At 58.7% G+C, this 11,211-nt stretch overlaps 1 protein-coding gene across 1 annotated transcript in view; it reads left to right on the top strand.

Annotated features, from left to right (window-relative positions):
- The window catches only part of VPS4A (vacuolar protein sorting 4 homolog A), a 10,564-nt gene extending 700 nt beyond the window's left edge, over positions 1-9,864 (top strand). The window contains 11 exon segments of the mRNA XM_075577213.1: positions 470-581; positions 1,536-1,680; positions 2,764-2,785; positions 2,788-2,827; positions 5,013-5,132; positions 5,545-5,701; positions 6,266-6,414; positions 7,834-7,915; positions 8,255-8,474; positions 8,579-8,719; positions 9,037-9,864. Coding sequence (XP_075433328.1) covers positions 470-581; positions 1,536-1,680; positions 2,764-2,785; positions 2,788-2,827; positions 5,013-5,132; positions 5,545-5,701; positions 6,266-6,414; positions 7,834-7,915; positions 8,255-8,474; positions 8,579-8,719; positions 9,037-9,138 — 1,290 coding nt within the window. The 3' untranslated portion in view covers positions 9,139-9,864.
- The last annotated feature ends 1,347 nt before the right edge of the window (positions 9,865-11,211 follow it).

Here is an 11,211-nt window from a genome sequence, read left to right as displayed (position 1 = left end):
GAGCAGAGGGGGGGAGAGAGTGTGGGGAGCAGAGGGGGGGAGAGAGTGTGGGAGCAGAGGGGGGGAGAGAGTGTGGGGAGCAGAGGGGGGGAGAGAGTGTGGGGGGGGTATGGGGAGTTGGAGAGAGAGAAGGGGGGTTGGAGGAGAGAAAAGGGGCGGTAGGTGGAGATAGAGAAGGGGGGAGCAAGAGGTGAGGGGGGGAGCGAGTGGGAGAGAGAAGGGGGGAGCGAGTGGGGAGAGAGAAGGGGGAGCGAGTGGGGAGAGAGAAGGGCGGGAGCGAGTGGGGAGAGAGAAAGAGGGGCAGGGGGGGAAGACGAGGGGGAGCTGGGGGAGAGGAAAGGGGGGGAAGAGGGGAGAGGGGGTAGGAGGAGCAGGGAGAGAACAGGAAGGAGAAGGGGAGGGGGGGAGCAGAAGGGAGAGAAGGCCAATCCCGTGGCCCATGTTTTGACACTGCCATTTCTGGCTGCAGAAAGCCATTGATCTGGTGACAAAAGCCACTGAGGAGGATAAGAACAAGAACTATGAGGAGGCCCTGAGGCTGTACCAGCATTCCGTGGAGTACTTCCTGCATGCCATCAAGTGTGAGTGTAACGGGCACTGGGGGCAGTGCCAGGCTGGCGGGGAGAGAGCAGGGGGGCAGCGCCAGGCTGGGGGAGAGAGATGGGTGATGGCAGCGCCAGCTGGGGGGGAGAGAGAGAGGGGGGGCAGCAGCGCCAGGCTGGGAGGAGAGAGATGGGGATGGCAGCGCCAGGCTGGGGGGGAGAGAGGGGGGGAAGCGCCAGGCTGGGGGAAGAGATGGGAGGGGGGGGGCAGCGCCAGGCTTGGGGGAGAGGGCAGGGAGGCAGTGCCAGGTTGGTGGGAGAGAGAGGGGGGGCAGGCAAGGCTGGGAGGGCAGCGGAGGAGCAGCGCAAGGCTGGGGAAGAGATGGGGAGGGCAGTGCCAGACTTGGTGAAAGAGCAGGGAGGGCAGTGCCAGGTTGTGGGGGGGGGAGAGAGCAGGGAGGCAGTGCCAGGTTGGGGAGAGAAAGATGGGGGGCTGTGCCAGGTTGGGGGAGAAAGATGGGGGGCTGTGCCAGGCTGGGGGTAGAGAGATATGGGGCGGGCAGTGCCAGGCTGAGGGGAGAGAGATATGGGGGTGGGCAGTGCCAGGCTGGGGGGAGAGAGATATGGGGCGGGCAGTGCCAGGCTGAAGTGAGAGAGATATGGGGCGGGCAGTGCCAGGCTGGGGGGAGAGAGATATGGGGCGGGCAGTGCCAGGCTGGGGGAGAGAGATATGGGGCGGGCAGTGCCAGGCTGGGAAGGGGGGGAGATATGGGGGAGGGGGGAAGTTCCAGGCTGTGGGGAGAGAGGGGGGCAGTGCCAGGCTGGGGAGAGACAGAAGAGGGGGGTGGGGCACTAGCAGGCTCTGATGCAGTATATGCCTGAATATATATTGGTGTGCAGTGTATATTAGGGTGCAGTGTATATTGGGTGTGCAGTGTATATTGGTGTGCAGTGTATATGAAGGTGACCTTCTCCCCTGTGTTACGCTGGCAGATGAAGCTCACAGTGACAAGGCCAAGGAGAGTATCCGAGCCAAGTGCATGCAGTATCTGGACCGCGCGGAGAAACTGAAGGACTATCTGAAAACAAAAGACAAGCAGAGCAAGAAGCCTGTGAAGGAGTCGCACAATGAGAAGGGGTGAGGGGCACAGGGGGGGTACACATCGCATGACTGGGGCTCCCGCACAGGGGGGGAGTATACATCGCATGACTGGGGCTCCCCGCATAGGGGGGGAGGTATACATCGCATGACTGGGGCTCCCCTCACAGGGGGGGGGGGTAATACATCGCATGACTGGGGCTCCCCGCACAGGGGGGGTATACATCGCATGACTGGGGAGCCATAATAACCCATCAACTGCAAACCCCGGGTCAGCCCTTTACCTCACCAAGAATACGATTGTGACTGTGCTGCCAGATTGCAGGTAAAGCTCTGCATACTGTCAGCGCTATGTAATAATGTGCTGCAGGTAAAGCTCTGCATACTGTCAGCACTATGTAATAATGTGCTGCAGGTAAAGCTCTGCATACTGTCAGCGCTATGTAATGTGCTGCAGGTAAAGCTCTGCATACTGTCAGCGCTATGTAATAATGTGCTGCAGGTAAAGCCTCTGCATACTGTCAGCGCTATGTAATAATGTGCTGCAGGTAAAGCTCTGCATACTGTCAGCGCTGTGTAATAATGTGCTGCAGGTAAAGCTCTGCATACTGTCAGCGCTGTGTAATAATGTGTTATTATTCTGGGAGGGGCGCAGGCGTCTCACAGCGATCTCACAGCGCCTCCATGTCACAGCCCTCTTGTTTCACGGTGCCTTATTGTATTAATACAGGGATGGCCAACTCCAGTATTCAAGAGCTACCAACTGGTCAGGTTTTCAGGAGTATCCCTGCTTCAGCGCAGGTGGTGCAGACTTTGACTGAGTCACTGATTAAGCCATCTGTGCTGAAGTAGGGATATCCTGAAAACCTGACCTGTTGGTGCCCGTGAGGACGGGAGTTAGCCGTCCCTGTAAATGGGAATTCCCCGGACTGTTCCCAGCATCCCGTGCTCGCAGTGTTAATAACAAGGAGCTTCCCGTCTATTACAGACACTTCCTCTAAATCCCGCTGCACCCCAGGGGTTACGATGCTTTTTAGTGCTGAAGCAGACGGCCAGCACAGAATGCATTAAGATCCCACGTCAGAGGCCAGCACGTAACACAGGGCGTTTCTGCTTTCACAGAAGTGACAGCGACAGCGAGAGGGGAAAAATCCGGAGAAGAAGAAGCTGCAGGAGCAGCTGATGGGTAAGTGCGTGCGTGCGGGCACTGTGTGTGTGTGTGCGTGCGGGCACTGTGTGTGTGCACTGTGTGTGTGCACTGTGTGTGTGCACTGTGTGTGTGCACTGTGTGTGTGTGTGTGCATGCGGGCCACTGTGTGTGTGTGTGCGTGCGGGGCACTGTGTGGGCACTGTGTGTGTGCACTGTGTGTGTGCACTGTGTGTGTGCACTGTGTGTGTGCACTGTGTGTGCGCACTGTGGTGTGCACTGTATGTGTGTAGTGTGCTGTGTGTGCACTGTATGTGGTGTGTGCGTCGCGTGCGTGCGTGCGGGCACTGTGTGTGTGTATGTGCTGTGTGTGTGTATGTGCTGTGCGGGCACTGTGTGTGTGTGTATGTGCTGTGTGTGTGTATGTGCTGTGCGGGCACTGTGTGTGTGTATGTGCTGTGTGTGTATGTGCTGTGTGGTGCACTGTGTGTGTGTATGTGCTGTGTGTGTGTATGTGCTGTGCGGGCACTGTGTGTGTGTATGTGCTGTGTGTGTGTATGTGCTGTGTGTGTATGTGCTGTGCGGGGCACTGTGTGTGTGTATGTGCTGTGTGTGTGTATGTGCTGTGGCGGCACTGTGTGTGTGTATGTGCTGTGTGTCGTATATGTGCTGTGTGTGCACTGTATGTGTGTATGTGCTGTGTGTGTGTATGTGCTGTGTGCGGGCACTGTGTGTGTGTATGTGCTGTGTGTGCACTGTATGTGTGTGTGCCTGGAAGGTGGGAGGAACAGCGACGCCCTCACATCTCCCCCCCCCCCACCCCGACACCCTCGCATCTCCCCCCGACCCCTCGCATCTCCCCCCCGACGCCCTCGCATCTCCCCCCCCGACGCCCTCGCATCTCCCCCCCGACGCCCTCGCATCTCCCCCCCGACGCCCTCGCATCTCCCCCCCGACGCCCTCGCATCTCCCCCCCCCGACGCCCTCACATCTCCCCCCCCCCCCGACGCCCTCGCATCTCCCCCCCGACGCCCTCGCATCTCCCCCCCCGACGCCCTCGCATCTCCCCCCCGACGCCCTCTGCACTCGCATCTCCCCCGACGGCCCTCCGCATCTCCCCCCCGACGGCCGCCTCGCATGCATCTCCCCCCCCCGACGCCCTCACATCTCCTCCCCCCCCCGACGCCCTCACATCTCCTCCCCCCGACGCCCTCACATCTCCCCCCCCCCCGACGCCCTCGCATCTCCCCCCCGACACCCACATCTCCCCCCCCCCCCCCCGACGCCCTCACATCTCCCCCCCCCCCCCGACGCCCTCACATCTCCCCCCCCGACGCCCTCCGCTGCATCTCCCCCCCGACGCCCTCGCCATCTCCCCCCCGACGCCCTCGCATCTCCCCCCCGACGCCCTCGCATCTCCCCCCCCACGCCCTCCTCGCATCTCCCCCCCCCGACGCGCCTCGCATCTCCCCCCCGCCCTCGCATCTCCCCCCGACGCCCTCGCATCTCCCCCCCCGACGCCCTCGCATCTCCCCCCCCCCGACGCCCTCAGCATCTCCCCCCCCCGACGCCCTCTCGCATCTCCCCCCCCCGACGCCCTCGCATCTCCCCCCGACGCCCTCACATCTCCCCCCCCCCCCCCGACGCCTTCACATCCCCCCCCCCCCGACGCCCTGGCATCTCCCCCCCCCCCGACGCCCTGGCATCTCCCCCCCCCACCCGACGCCCTCGCATCTCCCCCCCCCCCCCGACGCGCCCTCGCATCTCCCCCCCCCGACGCCCTCAGCATCTCCCCCCCCGCCCGACGCCCCTCACATCTCCCCCCCCGACGCCCCTCGCATGCTCCCCCCCCCCGACGCCCCTCGCATCTCCCCCCCCCCCGACGCCCTCGCATCTCCCCCCCGACGCCCTCGCATCTCCCCCCCGACGCCCTCGCATCTCCCCCCGACGCCCCACGCATCTCCCCCCGACGCCCTCGCATCTCCCCCCCGACGCCCTCGCATCTCCCCCCCGACGCCGCTCCGCATCTCCCCCCCCCCCCCGACGCCCTCGCATCTCCCCCCCCTCCGCCCCGACGCCCTCGCATCTCCCCCCCCCCCCGACGCCCTCGCATCTCCCTCCCCGACGCCCTCGCATCTCCCTCCCCGACGCCCTCGCATCTCTCCCCCCTCCCCCGACGCCCACGTACCTCCCCCTCCTGACGCCCTCGCACCCCCACCTGCAGGTGCCATAGTTATGGAGAAGCCGAATGTTCGATGGAACGACGTGGCCGGTCTGGAGGGAGCAAAGGAGGCGCTGAAAGAGGCCGTGATCTTACCCATCAAATTCCCCCACCTGTTCACAGGTCAGGACCCTGCAGAGATCCTCCACCCCTCACAGTCATTACAGACCGAGGCCCACATCTTGCGTCACGTTAACAGCCCTATAGCGCCACCAATACCCGGGCGCTAATTCTACAATGTTCCACGTACAATATGGAGATTATAGTGTGTCAGAGGGCAAGTTCCCCCTTCCCGCCCACACACTCGTGGCTCGCGCTCCCACTCCGCCCGCCAACACACTCGTGGCTCGCGCTCCCCCTCACCCGCCCTCACACTCGTGGCTCGCGCTCCCACTCCCCGCCAACACACTCGCTGGCTCGCGCTCCCCCTCCCCGCCCACACACTCGTGGCTCGCGCTCGCCCCTCCCCGCCCACACACTCGTGGCTCGCGCTCCCCCCTCCCCATGTCTGACGCTCTCCCCTTCCTTCCCCCAGGTAAACGCACTCCGTGGCGTGGGATCCTGCTGTTTGGACCCCCTGGGACAGGAAAGTCGTATCTGGCCAAAGCTGTAGCGACAGAAGCCAATAACTCCACGTTCTTCTCTGTGTCCTCCTCCGACCTGATGTCCAAGTGGCTGGGAGAGAGCGAGAAGTGAGTGAGAGCGAGGAGTGGGTGGGTGGCGGGGGGTGGACCGTGAGCGACCGCTGGTGTGGGTGTGGAACCGCTGGTGTGGGTGCAGGCAGTGGACGGAGGGTAGGGTTGCCAGATGGCATCTCCAAAGATACTGGACACAATGGTGAAAGGTGTGACGCACTCATCACACACACACACACACCCCTCTCTGCTCAATGCTGTTTCCTCCTTTGCTTGGCCCCACCACCAGGCTCCTGACACCTCCTCCTGATTGGCTGCTGCTGGGTAATGCAACCAATCAGGACGAGGAAGCTGCCCAGCCCTGCTCTCTCTCTGCTCAGGGAAATCTTGAGGCCCCCCAAGCTGGTCAGGTGATATCCAGAGAGGTAATACCGGACACCTTCACGTCCAGTATTACCGCACTTTTTTTACTGAACAGTGTCCAAATACAGGACAGTCCGGTTCAATAGTGGACAACTTGCAGCCCTAATGTGGGCGGGTACAACTGGTGTGGGCGGGGGACGGTGGTGCGGGGGGGCGGCGGGTGTGTGTGGCTTCTCATGTGGTCCTGGCACCCCGCAGGCTGGTGAAGAACCTGTTTGAGTTGGCACGGCAGCACAAACCATCCATCATCTTCATAGATGAGGTCGATTCTCTGTGCGGCTCCAGAAATGAGAACGAGAGTGAAGCGGCCCGCAGGATCAAGACAGAGTTCCTGGTACAGATGCAGGGTAACTACAGCCCCCTACCCGCAGGGCTAACTACAGCCCCCTACCCGCAGGGTAACTACAGCCCCCTACCCGCAGGGTAACTGCAGCCCCCTACCCGCAGGGTAACTACAGCCCCCTACCCGCAGGGTAACTACAGCCCCCTTCCCACAGGGTAACTACAGCCGCCTACCCACAGGGCAACTACAGCCTCCTACCCACAGGGTAACAACAGCCCCCTACCCACACTGTAACTACAGGCCCCCTACCCCACAGGGTAACTACAGCCCCCTACCCACAGGGTAACTACAGCCCCCCTACCCACAGGGTAACTACAGCCCCCTACCCACAGGGTAACTACAGCCCCCCTACCCACAGGGTAACTACTACCCACAGGGCAACTACAGCCTCCTACCCACAGGGTAACTACAGCCTCCTACCCACAGGACAACTACAGCCCCCTACCCACAGGTTAACTACTACCACAGGGTAACTACAGCCTCCTACCCACAGGGGTAACTACAGCCCCCTACCCACGGGGTAACTACTACCCTCAGGGTAACTATACACACACAAACTAAGAATCCCCAACCCTCTCTAATATCGCGTCTCAGATCAGATGCATTGTAAGGAACCCCAACCCTCTCTAATAGCGCGTCTGAGATCAGATGCATTGTAAGGAACCCCAACCCTCTCTAATAGCGTGTCTGAGATCAGATGCATTGTAAGGAACCCCCAACCCTCTCTAATAGCGATGTCTGAGATCAGATGCATTGTAAGGAACCCCCAACCCTCTCTAAATAGCGCGTCTGAGATCAGATGCATTGTAAGGAACCCCAACCCTCTCTAATAGCGCGCTGTCTGAGATCAGATGCATTGTAAGGAACTCCAACCCTCTCTAATAGCGCGTCTGAGATCAGATGCATTGTAAGGAACCCCAACCCTCTCTAATAGCGCGTCTGAGATCAGATGCATTGTAAGGAACCCCAACCCTCTCTAATAGCGCGTCTGAGATCTGACGCATTGTAAGGAACCCCGACCCTCTCTAATAGCGCGTCTGAGATCAGATGCATTGTAAGGATCCCCAACCCTCTCTAATAGCGCGTCTGAGATCAGAAGCATTGTAAGGAACCCCGACCCTCTCTAATAGCGCGTCTGAGATCAGATGCATTGTAAGGAACCCCAACCCTCTCTAATAGCGCGTCTGAGATCAGATGCATTGTAAATTCTTCTTTGTGTTGTAGAATTTTCAAATGACCTGAATATTGCAGGGACCCCGATTTAAAAGAGTAACACCACACACAGTAATATACCTTCCCAGTGAGTAACTACCACCTTCCCCCGCACACACACAGAGTAACTCTCCCCCCCCCCCCCCCCCCCGCAGCCATGTTGTGTATGCAACGCGCCCAGCACCAGACCGTGCGTGGATCTGTGTTTCAGGTGTTGGGAATAACAATGACGGGATCCTGGTCCTTGGAGCTACGAATATCCCCTGGGTGCTGGACTCTGCCATCAGGAGAAGGTGAGAGACGCCTCCCAGCGATCCCTCACCGCTCTGCTTTATATGCTATTCCCTGACCTGAAAAGCTGACAATCTAATGCACCTTAGCCACTGTGGCTAGTCCGTGACTTCCTCAAGCTCTCACAAGGTGCAGGCTTCTCCCACTTCAGAGGCTGGAGTCTTTACCTAGAACCCAGTCCTTTCTCAACTTAACTCGGTTATGCAGTGGGGGTGGTCTCTGAACCCAGGAGCTTACAATCTAACAGATTTAACAGACGCCCCACACATATACAGCACGCACATCACATGTTATTCCACCCCCCCCCTCCCTTCATCCCCCCCCCCCCCCCCCGGCCACAGGTTTGAGAAGCGGATATACATCCCTCTTCCGGAAGAGGCGGCGCGGGCCCAGGTGTTCCGGCTGCACCTGGGGAACACCGCGCACTGCCTCAGCGAGGCGGACATCCGCGAGCTCTCCCGGAAAACCGACGGCTACTCGGGGGCGGACATCAGTGTCATAGTGCGGGACGCGCTGATGCAGCCCGTGCGCAAGGTGCAGTCCGCCACGCACTTCAAGAAGGTGAGGGGCGGGCAGCGGAGGGGGACACGGGGAGAGGGGAGTGCACGTGGCACATGGGGTGTGGGCAAAGCGTACACTCAGCTCCTCTCCTGCTCATGTCTCAGGTGCGAGGTCCCTCCCGCACAAGCCCCGGGGTCACGGTGGATGACCTCTTGACCCCGTGCTCTCCCGGAGACCCTGGAGCCATCGAGATGACCTGGATGGAGGTGTCCAGTGACAAGCTGCAGGAGCCGGTGGTCTGCATGGTGAGTATGTGACCACATCATCCAGGCAGGCCACGTCTATGGAGAGGCAATGTCTGGAGTAGGGCAGGGGTGCGACAAGTGCCCCTTCTCCGCACTCATCTGCTACCTCTCTTTCCCCCACACTCATTTGGTAACCTTTCTACCCCCCCCCCCACACATTCTTCTGTTACCTTCCCGCACCCCCCTGCATTCCTGGTCTCCCCCCCCGTACTCCTGTTCTTCTCCTCCCCCCACACTCCTTGTCGTCGTCCTTGCGCACTCCTGGTCTCCCTCCCCCTCTCCCGGTTGTCGTGCCTGACGCCCGCTTTTTCTTTCAGTCGGACATGCTCCGCTCCCTGGTCACCACCCGACCCACCGTGAACAAAGACGACCTCCAGAAGGTGAAGAAATTCACAGATGACTTTGGGCAGGAGGGGTGAAGCACGAGAGGCGGGAGGGGGAGAAATGGGGGCTTGCCTTTTGGACCCCGTGTTCGCTTGCTAATCTCTTAAGTGCCCCCCCCCCCGGTAACTGAACGCAGGATTCCGCCAGCACTGGGGACCCCCACCCCCATATATCCAGGACTCTTAACCTCCCCCCGTGGCCCTGCACTACCCGGGGGTCCTCACCTTCAACAAGTTTTGTTTCTGAGGTTTACATTCATTTGCCATCAGTCCCCCCCCCCCCCCCCCCCCACCCCAAAGAAAACACTAAGGTGATCCCCCACCCCTCCCCCTCAACATGCTGCCTGACAACACCTGTAACAAGTCGCCCGCCTCCTGCAGACCCTCCCTGAGAGTGTACGGTGATGGTTGGGGGGGTGCCTTCGCATACACCCACTGAGCCTGTTCCCCCTCCCCTGTGCATTATGGGGAATGAGTGTGTAAATATATCGTCTCTTTGCGCTCATGATCACGTCCCCTGTGTGTCTCGTGCGGATTTGTATATAGGACCCCCAGGTCCAGCCGGCTCAGAGGAGCAGCCCCCCGTCCCGTCACTGCGCCGTGTATAGGTGACAGGACCCTGTCCTTGTGCAGAGCACCGATTGGTTCACGGGAGGGTTTGACTCTTCCCGTCCCCCATTTTATTTCTCCATATTTATTGTTGATCCTGTATTTGTGGTGCAGGGACCGGACACACTGCCAAATAAAAACACTGCTCTGTTATCTCCCCCGCCGCCCTGAATCCGTGCGTACCACGCGCTGCCACGTGCACGGGGCACAGGCAGGGAAGGTGCAGCACTGTCCGTCCCTGTGCCTCTTACTCTGTAAATATAAAACTTCTGGAGCTTATTAGCACGGAGGCAAACTGTGCTCCCACTTCAGAGACCAGGCATGGGCATGTACAAGCCCTTAGTTGTCAGAGGGACTTGCAAAGTGTTGGTACTGAAGCGGTTAAACGTAAAAGAGATGGATGACTGAAATAAATACAGGGACGTGGTAACACATTAATTTAAGGTGAGTGGGGGGATTTGGGGGTCTGTATCAGCTGTTATGAATCGGGGCCTTTGCTCCAGCACCTCGGGAGTTGCATAGTAATAATAATAGCAGCATGTTCTTGTATAGCGCTGCTAGTTTTACGTAGCGCTTTACAGAGACATTTTGCAGGCACTGCTCCCTGCCCCGTAGAGATTACAATCTATGTTTTTGGTGCCTGAGGCACAGGGAGATAAAGTGACTTGCCCAAGGTCACAAGGAGCCGACACCAGGAATTGAACCAGGTTTCCCTGCTTCAAGCTCTCGGTTCCAACCAGTGTCGTTACTCACTCGGCCGCTCCTTCAGCATGTAGATGAGATTGATAAAAAGACATGTCCCTCGCATTCAACCTATGCTACATTTAGACGGCAGATACTTTATCCTATATCTGTAGTTACAGTATATTGATCCAGAGGAAGGCAAACAAAAAACCCCAGTGACATATCATCCAATGATCTCTCATAAGGGGAAAAATAAATTCCTTCCTGTCTCCAAATATTGGCCATCAGATTTCTCCCTGGATCAACATCCTTCCCATGTATACTTATTTGGTATATCCCTGTATACCTTTCCTTTCTAAAAAGATGTCCAACCTTTTTTTGAAGATATCTATTGTATCTGCCATCACAGTCTCCATGGGTAATGAATTCCACACTGTAACTGCCCTTACTGTAAAGAACCCTTTCCTTTGTTGCTGGTGAAATCTCCTTTCCTCTAACCTAAAGGGATGCCCCCGAGCCCTTTGTACTGCCCGTGGGATGAATAGTTATTTTGAAAGCTCCTTGTACTGTCCCCAAATATATTTGTATATATCCGCCTCCTAGCCCCATTTGTCACATGCGTGAGCAGCAGTACATATTGTGATGATATCCTGTATGACCTTGCTCCCTTTATTCTGCGAGATCTGAATTGTCGGCCCCCACATGGAGACTCCCCCCCCAGGCAGAGACCTTTCCCACTCTGCCCCCCCACTGGACATTTCTTATGTTAGATGCAGCAAAAATAATTGGTGCAAAGAGCGAGATCGCAGTTTGCAG

Source organism: Ascaphus truei, chromosome 19 (assembly GCF_040206685.1).
Source record: "Ascaphus truei isolate aAscTru1 chromosome 19, aAscTru1.hap1, whole genome shotgun sequence".
NCBI lineage: Eukaryota > Metazoa > Chordata > Amphibia > Anura > Ascaphidae > Ascaphus > Ascaphus truei.
This window is presented reverse-complemented; position numbering and strand designations above follow the sequence as displayed.